General features: G+C 37.6%; 1 protein-coding gene across 1 annotated transcript; it reads left to right on the forward strand.

Moving 5' to 3' along the window:
• The first annotated feature begins 2,485 nt into the window (after nucleotides 1–2,485).
• On the forward strand, nucleotides 2,486–13,895 carry LOC116514622 (acetylserotonin O-methyltransferase-like). The gene is made up of 8 exons (XM_032226238.1): nucleotides 2,486–2,557; nucleotides 3,565–3,739; nucleotides 4,782–4,911; nucleotides 9,895–9,963; nucleotides 10,390–10,508; nucleotides 11,324–11,464; nucleotides 11,626–11,748; nucleotides 13,687–13,895. Exons 1-8 carry the CDS (start codon nucleotides 2,486–2,488, stop codon nucleotides 13,893–13,895), a joined length of 1,038 nt encoding a protein of 345 aa, XP_032082129.1.
• Nucleotides 13,896–15,680: the final 1,785 nt, after the last annotated feature.

The raw sequence follows: 15,680 nt of genomic DNA on the forward strand, positions 1-15,680 counted from the left end.
AGAGAGGGTAGGAAGAGAAACAGGAAGAGCAGGAGCAAAGGAGAGGTAAGGGAAGAAGGAAGGGGAAGGAGAGGAGGAAGGAAGAAAGTAGAGAAGGGAGAGAGGGTGAAAAGAAAGAGTTAAGAAGAGGAGGATGGAAAGGAGAGAAAGTGGAGGAGAGAGGGTAGGAAGGGGATGAGGAAGAGCAGGAGTAGGAGAAAGGTACAGGAAGAAGGAAGGGAAAGGAGAGCAGGAAGGAAGAAAGTAGAGAAGGGAGGAAGGGAGAAAAGAAAGGGAAAATAAGGTGGTGTTATAACAGGAGGAAGGGATGGTAAACAAAGCAACCCAAACTGTATATTATAACCTATTAAATGAAATAATAAATGTATAAGAATGATAAATGTTAAAACATTTGTAACCAAACGACATGCTGTATGTGATGATGGGTTTTTTTCTTTTTGTTTTGTTTTGTTTTGTTTTTATTGTTGTGGGTATGTGTCGTCTATGTAACAAAAAATAAATAAATAAATATTTTTATAAAAAGGTGGAGAAACACTGAGATAGATGATAATGAGATGAGGGAGGGAGAGGGAGAGAGAGAGAGAGAGACCATAACTAGATAGACAGATAGGCAGGCAGATAGACGGATGGATAGAGAGAAAGAGAGAGAGATAGGTAGGCAAGCAGATAGATGGATGGAGAAAGAGAGGGGGAAAGAGGGAGAGGGATACCATAACTAGATAGGCAGGCAGATAGACAGACAGATGGATGGATGGATAGAGAGAGAGAGGATGTATATAATTAAGGTGACCAGACGTCCCTAGCGAGGTCGCGGGCTGGCAGTAACTGCCGCGGCCTAGCTCCCCCCCCGGTCAATGGTGTCCCTCTTTACCAATCTGAAAATCTGGTCACCTTACTTGTTCAGGTAATTCTGAGGTGGTTGATGGTTCTGTGAGTGCCTGTCCTTTATAATTTTCCACATTGCCTTGATGGTTTTTATTCCAGTGACTTTGTCTTTCCTGTTCTTAGGCTTAGGGGAAAAAAAACTGGTTTCATTGGCAGTCTTTTTTTTTGGGGGGGGGGGGATTTTTTTTTTTTTTTGGTGTTTTCCTAGCACTGTCGTAGTTTGTGGGTGTGGGTGGGTGTGTAATGTCCCACAGTTATCTATGCATTAATAATGATCTAGTAATATTAATAATATCTAGTAATTAGTAATATCTAGTAATAACATCGTCTTGGCCACTCCCACCAGGTCACATGGGTGGCAGGCCACTCCCATCCGGTCACATGGGTGGCAAGCCACTCCCATCCGGTCACATGGGTGGCAAGCCACTCCCATCCGGTCACATGGGCAGCAAGCCACTCCCACAAAGGAGGCCACGCCCACAGAGTAGGTTCGAACAATTTTTGAAACCCACCCCTGTACAGCAACCTACTTTGATAGGGGAGCTTGTCTTGGGGTGGAAGTGCCTAGGTCTAAGTAACTTATTTGGGGAGTTTGAGGAAGTTTGATTAAAAGATATTTCCTTATTTGCTATTTTTATTTGATTAACTTAGTTTCACCTTACTGTCAATTATCTAGTGAATTCACTGATTCTCAGTCTATTCTTGTTTCTGTTAATGTTTTTTAAGGGAAGATGAAAACAATACAAAGAATAAAATATATTTTAATATGAAACTTCGGACACTATATATTTCCATATTCTAAAATGTGTTGCTGTACACATATACTTAGCCCTCACTCCTACATATTTTCCTGAAACAAAAGGCCAGTTCTTTTCTTTCTTCCTTTTCTCATTATTTTCCATTTTCTCAAATAGTTTAAAGGAAAATTATCTGAACAGTTTTGACACTACTTTTTCCAAGTCAGGTATGGAGAACCAAGGGACAGATACTCTGAAAGGAGAATTTGGTGGGGGGGGGGAGGAGCCCTACCTCTAGGGTTCCCAAGAGAAATAAGTTCTGGCAGTCATGGAGTTAATGGATAAAGGGCATTAAAGATGAGAAGCAGTAATTTAACTTGAATATATATAAAGAAATGCTTAAGATGCTTGGCTGGAAATGAACAAATCCCTTTCAGAATTTCCCTTTCTTTCACTGGCTTTGTTTTGTTTGTGGGGATGGCCTCATATTCTCTCTGGATTGTTTTTATTGCTTGCCATTCAGATTGAACATTTACATCTTAGAAAGGCAGCTCCATCCTCCAAATTTATACTTTTTAGAACTATGTCATGGTTTTCTTAAGGTGTGCCAATCAGACCTGCATATACGCTTCCTGGTTTTCAGGTCTCTCCATGAGAGCACCTGTCCTCTAATACCAGGGCAGCTCAATTTATTCAGGAGCCTTTGCTGAAGGACTCTTGAAAACCTTCTAAGTGTACCATTGTTCTCTCTTTATTAATGTTTTCCATACTTTATCTGGACACCTATATTTTGCCAATTTCAGGAATACCAAATATTTTGGCTGAAGGAAGGTTCTTTTGGTCAACGAGAGAAGCCAAGAACAATGAGTTCACTAGAAGAAATTGAAAACATTCAAACATTGTTTAGCTACCAGCATTCATTTATAACTTTTAAGGTAAGATGGGTTAGTATTTCCAAATATGAACACTTAACTTTGAAAATACAAAAGACCTTCCATTTCTCAGCTTCTTAATGGTTTAAAAACAATAGAATCACCAAAGTTTATGTTGTAATGAAAGAGTCAGCTATTAAATGGCTGCAAGATTTTTTCTTGTGTCTTCTGAGCGGACAAGCTTCATTGGATATCTGTAGATTAGTTTCCTGGCTCAAATATGCTCTTCTTTTGCCAATAAGAAACTAAAAATAAGTTTATAAAATTTGATTACACCATGATAGGTGTAATAAGGTAAATTCCTTAGTAGGTTTTCATAACATCGTTTTTTATTACCAGATGATTAAAGCTTCATGTTTGTTACAGAATTTCCACATCCTATGGACTAACATTGATCTCCACGAATAATCTTCCACCAATTTACTAAATAATCTAGTGACTGTATATTTTCCTGCATGTTTTAACTCTAATCTTGCAACAAAAACTAGATGTGGGGTTTCAGCAATGTTTACTATAATAGATAGGAGGTTCAACATTTATTATTGTATTAATTTAATTAGTATTCATAAAGCATTAAACAATTTTAACTCTGCAAACTATTGTGACAATAAGGTGAATAATACTTCTTAATAGTTGTGAAAACAATAGAATCACCAAAGTTTATGTTGTAATTTGCTAAAGAATTTAATGATTGTACATCCTTCTTCATGTTTTTGACTCTAAATTGCAACAAAGTCTATATCTGTCCTATATCTAATCCCTGAGTTTAGAAATTTATTTGCTAAATTTGGGTTGAATTTATTTCAGGAAATTTTGAATTCTAAATGTGGGGTCTCAACAGTGTTTATTATAGTAGAAGGCAGCTTCAACATTTATTCTTGTATTGGTTTAATTACATGTGTAGCCCTGCTTGATTCGTTCTTCGGTAAACCACACAAATAGATTCTGGGATTGTTGGATGTGAACTGAGAGGAAAGCCATGGCTTTTTTTTCTTGCTGTTTCTTCCTAGATCATTTCAACTGCCTGTGAACTGGGTGTCTTTGATCTGCTGAGAGAGTCGAGGGAACAGCTGTCTTCCACAACTATTGCGGAACGCTTGAGCACCAGCCCCATCACGATGCAGAGGCTGCTGGAGGCCTGTGTGGGGTTAAAGCTCCTGACACTGGAGTGCAAAGATGGCAAAGGTAATCTTGTGAAAAGGAGGGCGCAAATGGAATGGCCATCAATTATTCCATAATAATAGGCAATACATGACTGCACCTGTTGAGCTTGACAGATCCAAGAGTTTGCAGAAGGGGAGATTCCAGAAATCACATGCCAGAAAGCTGGTACAGTGAGACCTTTGGGTCCTAAATGGCTCAGACCATGAACAATGCAAGTGTCGACTGAAAAATCTGCTAAATCCACTAAATCCACTTCACTCAGGTCACAAACACATCCTCGGGTGCCGAATAAACATAGCCACAGCAATTTCCCCTTCTGTGCCGTTTTCTTTAATGTGTGCGCCTGCGCAGTCTGTCTTTCTTCTGGTCATGACCAAATTGGGTGCTGACCGAAGTCTGGAACGGATTACAGTCGGCACCCGAGGTCCCACTATATGGTATGTAGTAACTGGATTTGTGTCTGTATTTTTATGTATTGATCACTTTATCACTTTCCTTGAGATTTGGTCCAGTCTGCTTCACAGCATCTTTTTGGTCTTACCACTGTTTTATATCCATTCTTGGAAAGTCATATAAACCAGAAGTAAAACATTAGCATGTTGAGTTGGTGTCTTTGGTTATTTCAAAACAAAACCAACGTTGCTTCCAAACCATGACCATTACTGTACTATGGGACTGAACCAATTTTCAAAATGAAATTATATCCAAATTCTAAATCAGATGAAATGTGGAGGGGAAAAAAACAGCCATTGCACTTGGCCAAATGACAGGTCCTTGCAGGTTGTGTGGCAAGGTTTTCAGAAGAGGTTTACCATTGCCTGCTTCCTAGACTTGAGAGAAAATGACCAGCGCAAAGAGCTGGCTTTGTGTCTAATGTGACACAGGACTTATAGTCTCCAAGAAATTTAGCATCATACATTAACCACTACATCAAACTGGCTCTCATATTATTATGATGTGCTTGAGATAAATACAGCATAATCTGTTTTTAAAGAAGTAGACAAAGACACTATAATGAATTGAAAGTTTACATGCAATGATACCAGTATTATTATTTTTTTAGATCTTTATGGAAACACAGACTTTACCAATCTCTACCTGGTCAAATCAAGCCCAAAGTCTCAGTATCAAACTATATCATTCTATTCTGAAGTTGTGTATCCATCAATGCAATATTTCTCTGATGCTGTAAGGTAAACAAATCCAGCAGGGGGCTAGTAAACCAGAATAATAACATTAGAGCATGAAAAATCATCCTAATACCAGAATTATTAGATCCTAGTCCACAAGAAACTAAGGAAATTTCACATTCTGAATGTTGAATATAACATTAACAGAGATATTTCCTTAATTGCAATGACATTGGATTATTATCACTGAAATTTCCCGTTCAGATCAATTCTTTCATATTTTCCTTCTTTTAGAAAAATCAAGGAAAATCTTCTGCCTTTCTGGGTTGTTTTGAAGTCTTTCTCCTCCCATTTCAAAACATGAGATATACACTATAGTTGTAAACTCCTACATAGGCACATCTGTTATTATTTCCTCACAGCTTTAATCAGATCTCAGTTAATTAGTATTAAAATATTCAATAGCAGCATTCACAGAATCAGGTTAATCATGAATGCTCTTATAAAAATTATGTTGAGCTGTATCTGATTATTCCTTGGGTTGGAGACTCACAAATCTCAGATCTATGGAGAACAGGTACCCAAACAGTGAGAAAAAAGAAAAAAAATATCAGAAGAAAATTGTTGTTCAATAACAATTGGTTTCTTATTTCTTCATAAAAATGTGTTTCCTTTTGCCAACAAAACTATGACTATCTTCATATAGTCACCATATCCTGAACTGACTTAAGGAGTTATTATCCTTTAATGGTACACTTAAAGACATTATTAGTTTTTAGTAAGGAAATTATTTATTAATCCTTATTAAATTGGAATTCTCTAAATCATATATGCCAAAATGAAAATACAACAGCAGTAAATTACAGACAGCCATTATGTTGCTCCTCAGAATTTCCCCTCTATTGTAATTGGTACCAACATTAAAAAGTTTTACACAAGAAAAACTTGAACAGAAACCCAAACTCTAATAATAAAAGCAAGAAAAGCAAACATTTAAAGTTATGCCATGGAGTCATTTCATTAAGAAGAAGAACTAAGATTAAAGTTTATGACTGATCGGTAACCTTTTGTAAATAGGAGGACTGGAGTTACTGGCTTGAATGATGTTTTCAGATGTATGTTATGGGATTTAACAATATTCAGCTAATTTTTCTGTAGCGCTAACCCTCGTAAGGGCCCCTGGAGTCTGGGTTCTCCTGGCCCTCTTCGTATGGCTGCCAGTCCAATCTGGTCCCTCTCTGATGCACTTCAACTTCCCAGGGTCAAGTGATGGGGTGGTTGTCAGCCTCCTCTCAGCAGGCAAGTCACGAATGGGGTGGTATTCAGGTAGCTGCTTGGAGCTTCTTCCTCTTTCTCTATCTTCACTCTCTCTTGAACTGTCTGCTGGGCTCTCCTTCCACAGCCTCTGCTCCTTCGTAGTTTCCTCTGCTTGCCTCCTTTCACTCAAACTCTTCTCTCCCTCAGGCTTGGCCCACTGAAGCCTCTACTATTCTATTCTCTTTTCTCCCTCAGGCTTGGCCCATAGAAGCCTCTGCTGTCCTATTCCCTTATTTCCCCCCTTTTTCCCTTGGTCTCACTTCCACTCTCCCTGCTTCCTGCTCCTTTCCTCCCCTTTCCTTTTTTTTCCTCTTCCCCCCAGCCAAGCCCCTCCTTTCCCCTTTTGTACTCCCTCTGTCCCCTCTGCTTCCTCCCAAACCCTCCTTTTATTCACTCCTCTCCCCCTGCTACATTTCAAAGAAAAATAAACAATGAAAATAGTGGTGTATTTTAATAACCTGCTTATTATATATAAGAATTTGGGTGTTAACATAATTTTTAAAATGTGAAAATGTCATCATATTCCCGGTTACAAGTTCAAGCAGCAATTAGACTGGAATTTCCATCACTAAGTGATGCCATCATAAAGTGTGCTGTCAGGTGAATGTTCCTTAGCAACTGTTATTCTAGCAATCTCAGTTTCCATTGTTATGTGAGGACTGTAGTTAATTGAGCAATACCTTCATGTGAATGTGACTTCCAACTTCCAGTCATAAACACCGTTAATTCAATACTATTGAAACTATGAATGGTTGCTAAACAAATTGTGGTAACCTGAGGACTACCTGTATATCACTCCAGTCTTCATAAGGTAGACCTTCCCTGTTTAGTATGCTAACTACTAGAATGACGATCCCCACCATATTAAAACTCTACAGGTTTTAGAAACCACTTGATTTAGGAACACTCTATTTGCCTTCAAGGACTGCAAGGAGATCAACTCAGTCAATCTTAAAGATAATCAACTCTGACTATTCTTTGGAAGCTCAGATACTGAAGCTAAAGCTCAAATACTCTGGCCACCAAAGGAAAAGAGGGGCCTCACTGGAAAAGACAGAAATGCTGGAAAGACTGAAGGCAAAAATAGAAGGTGATGATGGATGAGAAAAGTTAGATAGTGTCAGCAGCTTAATGAATATGAGTTTGGGCAAACTCAGAGAAACAGTGGAGAATAGGGGGACCAGTATGCTTCATGGGGTTGTGAAGGATCAGACACAAACTAGTGACTGATTAATTGTTTAGCCACTCTATCCGATATAAATCTTAAAACAAAAAGATTTCAGGTTTTTCTTTTAATCTACAAATTCATCAACAATGAATTCATAAACCTGCTGAATTGAGATTGCCTCTGAATCTTCCTTTAAACCCAAATTATTAAATTATCACTTTTAAAAAAATAGGGACAACAAAGAATTTGTACCTGGTTAAAAAGGCAGCAATATAGAAGTGAGTTGGGAGAGAAGGCGGGGCTTAGCAGTGAGAAGACGGATTTTCAGGCTATTCCTGAAATTCCCCTCTTCCGAAGGAAATTGGACGGTCCATTTCGGACCCAAGCTGTCCCGGAGAGACAGTGAAAGGTAGGAGGAGATCCAGTGACCCCAGAGACGTTCGCAAAGTCCCTGGGGGGTTGGAATTTAACCTCCTTTGCCAGTGACTTCTGGATTAGCCGTAAGCTAACCGAAACTGCAGGTTGCCCCTAAGAATGGCGAGAGTGTTTCCAGCTGATAAGGTGATTTTATTACTCAGAGAGAGACGGTCCGCATAAAAATTTAAGCTAATTGAAACCAAAGAACAGAATAATTTAGTGGCGATTTCGATCTCTTTATGGGTTTATGGACGGTGGTTACCCTATTTTTTAAATGTTTTAAATGCTACTTACATGGACAAAGGAAAGATTACTCCAACATCTCCTCTGACTCTCTGTAAGTGGGCTGTAAACCAATTTACTATAATTTTGCTCCCTACAACTTGACACTTTTATTGCTTGGCTGGGTTGGTCTAAGATCAGATAAGATTGTACAGCTCCCAGCTTGTTTTTACTTGCAAATACCTTAAAGTTTCTAAAGGGAAAATACTAACTGCGTACAAAGATGGCATCTGTTCAAGTTTCAAATGATTCATTTCAAATGATTTTTTCCACACTACAAAAGTTATCTGATACATACGATAGATTTGAGAGGAAGCTGGATTATTTGCTGTTTCTAACAACAAAATATGAAGAAAAAAATGAGAATGTTGAATGTTTGAATGTTCCTGAAATACAAACGAAGGATGTCAGAGATGAAGATTTTCAATTTGCTGACATTCCGGGCATCTGGTTTACCTCTGAGGGAGAAAAAGATGGAATGTTTGAAGTGGGGGCAGCCACACAGAAGATTTACTTCGAAAGACAGAGCATAGGAGGAATGAGAAGCATTAAAGAATTTATACTTTATGAAATATCATTTGCAAAACTTTTGATACCACCACTGAGAATTAAAGACAAGCTGAAAAGGGGAATAAACAGAGGACGGCAATATTATATGAGAGGCACCTTAAGCAAAAAGGTGCAAAGATCTTCTTGTTTGGACTTGCTCATAAAGACGTTTGGAGAACTTGATCCACGAATGGCAACAGGATTAAGGAGGTTTTCTTATTGGAGAGACACAGGCTGATAGATGGAAGAATACAATTCAAAATTAGCTAAAACTAATTAATTTTATTTGTAATAGACATAGTTGAATAATAATTGATAATGATAGTAATGTATATAATGTGGAGTTTATATGATAAATAATAATTGGATATGAGAAGGGAAGGTTAGAAATATTTTTGGACCATATATAAAGGTTATTAATCACAATAATTATCACTATTAAAAAATAAAATAAAACTATATACAGTTAAATCTTAACTAATATGGGGAAAATGCTATGATATATGATATAATTACATAAAGAAAGGAGAATGATAGTAAACTATATACATGGAGGATGGAATTTTTGGTATTAAATATTATAGATGTTTAGCTAAAACAGGATATGAGGATTTGATGTTAATGGAGGATTTTATAAACAAGTAAATGAAATGCTAGCATGTGGTTATGGATTAAATTTTTGGCATAGTTAAGAATGAAGGATGTTTAAACAACTGTAGTCAACTAAAAGTGGAGGTATGATAATGTCAATATGGTAAACATTTGAGTTAAGATATTTGAATTAATATGAATTAATGGAAGAGATGCACAAAAACATGTTGTAATCAGCTGATATACTTTTTTATAATATATACTTGTGTTTTTTCTTTTTTTCTTTTGTTTTTTTTCTTTTTTTTCCTTTTTTTTCCCCCCTGCCTTGTTTTCTGTTTTTTGTCTTTTGATTTTTTTCTTTTCCCACTGGTATGGGCATATGTTGTTCATGTAACAAAAAATAAAAAAAAATTAATAATAAAAAAAAAAGAAGTGAGTTGGGTTCATTACCCTCATCAACTTTCTTCAACTAAGCTACCTAAACTATTTCAACTAAGCAATCTAAACTACCAGCCTGGTGTTCTTTATTTCCTGGTAGAGATGCATAAGATCGTTTTGCACCATACTTGAGAGAGTAAAGGAGTACTGGCTTAATAAGGAAACCTTTATCATAAAATCTGATCTTTGAAAATCCTGTAAGACATTCAGGATCTACTTCTATGCAGAAGAAAATGCTAGGAGGATTGTCTTGTTTCTTTCTAACATTTTAAAAATTCTTTTAGGACAGGAAAAAATCAGATACCATCGATATATGGCTCTCCCTCAAACAAGACGTATGAGGTCATGTACAGGTAACATTTTTATTTTAGAGAATGGTCATTAGAGTAATTATTTTGTGGGAAACTAACCAATATGATTAATCTTCACCATCATATGATCCTGACTCATCACCATATTCAACTTCTCTTTTAGGGCACTGGAATATTGTTGGGGCACAACTAATTGACCAAGTGTTTCTTTTTTTTATACAAAGCACAGGTCTGTAGTTAGAGCACCTACGGGAATCTGCTTTATTTCCAGAACATTATAACATTGTCAACCAAAATTATAGGATTGTTCCATGTATCACATGCAGATTTTTCCAAATTCTGATCAACATCATTTAAGTGATGCTGTAAAAAGAACTCCTTTAATTCAAACATAAATAGATATGTAAAAACAATTACAACAATAGCATTTCATAAAGTTATATTTAGAGATGTTTATTTTAATTCTAGATCAAAGGAAGAGTTACAAACCTTCTCCAATTTCATGAAGGAAATCTGGCCTGTGGTAGGAAGAGAAGTGCTTTCTGCCTTTGACCTCTCCCAGTTCCCACTCATTTGCGATCTGGGTGGTAAGTTCAGCCAGCGCTTTGCCATCTTCTTCACATGTTGGGACAATGGGCTGGATGGGTTCTTAACTTCTCTTACAAATTTTCTCATCTGCATTTGGAAAAGGAGAAATCCTTGGGAGATCAAAAACCACTTTAGGATGTCTATAGCAGACTCTGAGGAATAGTCCTGTTTTAGAGATGATTAACTGTCACTTTGACCTGATATAATATTACAGTCAGTGGAGAAATTGGCAGAGGCTGTTTGAAAAGGGGAAACATTTCTGAAAAGAAAACAGTCTTCTCCTCTTCCAGTGCTGACCTAATTGGAAAGAAACTGAAATCAGAGCATACCGGTAGCAGCTCATGAATAAAGGATCCTGAGAACATTTGGGGAATGCAAGAGACCATGACTGAAGATGATGTGGGATTTAGTCCACTTTGAAATTACGTTCAGTTTTTCACTGTTCAATCTGCATTGAATGGTGGTGTTTTTGGATATTTGGCATATTTAGTGATTCCATCCTGAGGAATTCTCATAGAATGGAGGAACATAACAGAATAACAGTTGAAACCGACCTTGGAGGTCTTCTAGTCCAAGCAGTATAGCCTACACCATTTCAGACAAATGTTTCTTCAATCGCTTCTTAAAAACCTTCAGCGTTGGAGAACTAACAACTTCTGGAGGCAAGTTGTTCCATTGATTAATCATTCCCTGTCAGGAAATTTCTCCTTAGTTCTAGGTTCCAATTACAGGCAGGTGGAAGCAGACAAAAAAGTGGGACATGTACAAAATTTTCTTCTGCAGTTACTTAATTACATTTTGTGCTGTCTTTAAGGAAACACTGGTGGTTTAGCTAAAGAATTGATTTCACTCTACCCAACATGTGCTGTGACCATTTTTGATCTCCCTGAAGTAGTGGAAGCCTCCAAGAACCATGGTTTGCCTTCGGAAGAGACCAGGATCACTTTCCATGCAGGTAAAAGATGTGATGTTCCATGTGGGTTGAACTCATGTCTTGCTAAGCACAAAAAGCTTTCACAGGCAGACAGGATTCTGTGGCTTTTAAAGAGAGGAGATTATTCTGTCAGAATAATCTGGAAAGCATGGTGCTTTATGAGATTTTACTCATTTTTGTAGGTGATTTTTTTAAAGATCCCATTCCTGAAGCTGACCTCTACATTTTGGCCAGGACTCTGCACGTCTTGTCGGACGAGGGATGTTTGCAGCTGTTATCCAAAGTTTACCAGGCCTGCAAACCTGGTAGGTGTTCTTTAATCATAGAAAGTTAAATCTGCTAAGGAACTGCCAAAGTTCATACTTGGCTCAAGTTTTGAACTCCCCTAAATCTGGTGTCATTGCAAATTCACCATCCAGTTTTCCTGGGCATTCAACTGCAACTTAACTTATTTAGCTGCAGGACCAGAAAAATTCTGGTTCCAGTGTGACCCTTCCAGCTATTTCTGCTATACAACCCAAAAAGCTTTTATTGTGCAAATCAGATTCATTTCTATTTTATTTGCTGTGCTACAAATGAAAAAGAACTCTCTTTATGTCCCTGTGGCTCTTTACCCGTTCTTGGACTTTACTGCCTAGATATATGTTTGCAATCATTCTACACTTGCTGCAAAAATGACTAAATTGATAAGTAATAACTTCTTCATCGTGGAAGATTATAATAATAACAACTCCAGTGCGCCCCTACCTTGGTGTGGTTGTGGGGCTTGTATGCTATGATGAAACTGAGGGCTATGCCAGAGGATCAACCATGCTGGATGGTTTCATCAGGGGAGTCAGACAAAGAATGTCTCTCCCCTAAAAAATATGGTGAAATGTAAATTACAGAAACCTGTACCAGTTCAGTGGTGTCTCAGGTCAGCAGGGACCATGCTAGTTGTTAGAGTCTTTGAACATCTGGTGAAAACTGGGCTATAGGACTCAGGACTGTTGGCTGAGTAACTAGGACCAGCAGCTGCAAAACTAATGGAAGGAAAAATGTTTACCTATTGCTAATATGCAGTGATTGGAAACAAAGAAATAATGATGTTATTACAGGTCAAATCAAACAAGATGATGATATTTTAAATTAATGCACCAGTTCTGAAAAGAACAACATCCAGAATCAGAAATAACAGAACGGAGACTAGTATATCAATGACAATTTATAATATGAAATAAGGTATTCACAGAAACGGAATTGGAAGAACTGGGGAAATCTTCCCAGGGCAAAGAAATCAAGAGGCTCTGCAGAAGTAACGCAGACTATAGAGTCAATCAAGTCAGGGAGAGTTGCCAGTAAGAGGAAGACAGAACAGCTATAGAATTATTTTCATTTGGAAACCAGGCACCTTCTCTGCCCCAGAAAGAACAAAGCTATCTAACTAAAGAAGTAGAAGAATTGAAACAAAAATAACTGGGCATCTAAAACAATACAAAGACAACAGAATAAGGTTGCCTGTGTTGAAACGTGTTCCAAAGAAACAGCTAGCACAAACATTTAAAGACGCCAATATCAAACATATGCACCAGCTCACTGCAAGAAGCAAACCAACAAATGTACATCACAGCTATAAGTATAACTGAATAGGTTGTGTTATCACTATTTGTAGCCTTCCCAGCTGGCAAATGACAAGCAAAGTCAATGGAGAAGCCAGATTTGTTTAATGATGGCATGATTCACTTAACAACTCTGGCAATAAATGGAAAACTCACTTAATAACTGTCTTGCTTAACAACAGAAATTTTGGGCTCATTTTGGTCATATTTTGAGGACTATCTGGAAGGAATAGAAAAGGGGAATGACAAGACAAAATATTACATGGACGGTACACTAAAATTAAAAATATTCAGCAAGACTGGCCAATGGCTTAGAGAAGGAAAAGTAGACCTTGCAAAACCTGGGGGCAACAATGTAGAACAGAAAAAGCTTTACATGGTCAATGTCTTCAAAAGATTGAGAGAAGACTTGCATAATACTGTATTTAAAATATCTGCAAATTGACAAACTATCCAAGAACAACAAAAAATTGACCTGTATTGTCTATTGGCAAGAATATATGTAACATATTTGAAAGAATGATTCATAACGTACAATTTGGGTATTTTCAAAATGTTATGAAATGTTCATTGGCTGCTGAAATAAGTACTATAGCAGCATTTTCTCATTTCTAAATATATATATTGAAATTTATTTTGAAACAGGTGGTGGTGTCTTAATAGTGGAAATGCTTCTTGATGAAGATAGAAGAGGGCCTTTAGCAACCCACTACTACTCGATATTAATGTTGCTCTACACTGAAGGGAGAGAATGGTCAGCATCCGAGTTTAATGTGCTCCTCTGCAAAGCTGGTTTCCAAAAAGTTGAGTTAAAGAAAGGAAGCCTCTTTCATAGTATTCTAGGAAGAAAATAATGTTGTCCTTGATTGCTTCCTGTTAAATGTTTAAGAGGAAATTGCAGAATCAAAGGGTTGATTACAAATATATTCTATTCTTTTTCCATGTCCACAGATTACATAGCTGATCCTTTTCTTATCACAAAATGGTTTCACCATAATTAGAGATCCCTGTTCATGGCTGCAAAAATCCTGAGAACCAATTCTGGGCAATAAAGAGATAGATGAAACTCTTATCATATGACAAAAATTAATCTCCTTATAGATATTTAGTTCTTCCAATTCTTACTTACAAAGGCAATCTTCTTATACACATTAAACAAACAACAGAGTACAAGAGGAAATCTGAAGTCCAGATCAGGACTCTAACCTACACATATTGCTTTGCTAATTCAATATTGACAGCTCCTCTAAAAAGCATTTAAGCACGAGAAATTCTGCAACACACCGGATGCAATAGCTGTTGCACCACCGTTCTTGATGGTTGGTATGATATGTTTCTGCTGATGTGCTGTATTTGGTTTTCACCAAACATTATGCATTATGGATAAACATCTCCATTTTGGTCCCACCTGTCCAAAGGAAAATAGCTCAGGGGTCTGGTGATTTGTTCAGATGGAACTTTGCAAATCTAAGCCACACTACCATGTTCTTTTTAGAGAGAAGAGACTTTCTTCTGGCAATCCTTTCAAACAGACCATAATTGTTCTGTCTTTTTCTAATTGTAGAAAACTGTCATGAACTTTAAAATTTAACATGCTAATTGAGGCCTGTAGAGTTTGGGATGTAATTCTTGGATTTTTTGCACAATCTGAAAATTGCACAATCTGACCTTGGGATGAATTTGCTGGGACATCGACTCCTAGGAAGATTGATAACTGTCTTGAATGTTTTCCACTTGTGAATAATCTTCCTCACTGTAGAACAATGGACTTTAAATTGTTTCAAAATGGCCTTATAAGCAGAGATGGGCTGTACATACATTAACAACCAGTTCGCTAGAAATGTGAGTGCGCACTTTCCTCACGCAGGTGCCTTCCTCACTTTCACACGGCTTCAAACACACAGCAAATCTTCTCAGGCAGCCACAGTGAGTATAGCAGGGGAGGAGTAGCAATCATCTGTCCTTCGTGGGTGGGGAACAAAGCCAGAGAGGGGGTTAAATAGGACAGGCTAGCACCGGGGCGGGTGGGCAGGCCCAGCTGGTGGTTGGAACTACCGGTTCTCCTGAACCAGTCCAAACCACCAGCAGCCCACCTCTGCTTATAAGCCTTCCCACATTGATGAGCAGCAACAATTGCTTCTCTAAGAGCATTGCTGATAGATCTTTACCCATCGGCATTCTGTTAACACATACAATACCTCAATGCTGGAAACCAGCAACCTCCTAAATTTTGTCTGTGATAGAGGTAGTCACACTGGGCACTTGATTAGCAGCATCTGGCTGCTACTTAGCTTCTTCATTCCTATGAAAGCAGTAAGGGTATACTTAATTTTGCATACATGGCTTCTCCATTTTGCCTTTCTTTTTGTAAAATAAATTATGACATGGTGTAATATGTCATGTGTTGTTGTTGTTCATCTAAGGTTGTATTTACCTACTTTTAAGAACTGCAAAGGGCCAGGTGATTCTTGCTATGTCGTGATACTTAAAACCACGAACCTCAAAGACAGTGTGCTTTCTTTTTCATTTGACTTCCTTCATTAGCAATAATAAACAAATCAGCCACAAGTACAGAGATCCATAATTATCTCAGCGTTTCTTATTTACAATTTTTATTAAAACTTTTAAACAAGAAGATA

This window comes from Thamnophis elegans, chromosome 11, assembly GCF_009769535.1.
Source record: "Thamnophis elegans isolate rThaEle1 chromosome 11, rThaEle1.pri, whole genome shotgun sequence".
Taxonomy (NCBI): Eukaryota; Metazoa; Chordata; class Lepidosauria; order Squamata; family Colubridae; genus Thamnophis; species Thamnophis elegans.

Bases quoted from the DNA above. Each gene is read 5' to 3' on its own strand.
- LOC116514622 (XM_032226238.1), top strand. From the start codon at position 2,486: ATGAGTTCACTAGAAGAAATTGAAAACATTCAAACATTGTTTAGCTAC. The intron at 9,964-10,389 runs GTAACATTTTTA...TTTTAATTCTAG, and splicing joins ACGTATGAGGTCATGTACAG to ATCAAAGGAAGAGTTACAAA. The intron at 11,749-13,686 runs GTAGGTGTTCTT...ATTTTGAAACAG, and splicing joins TTACCAGGCCTGCAAACCTG to GTGGTGGTGTCTTAATAGTG.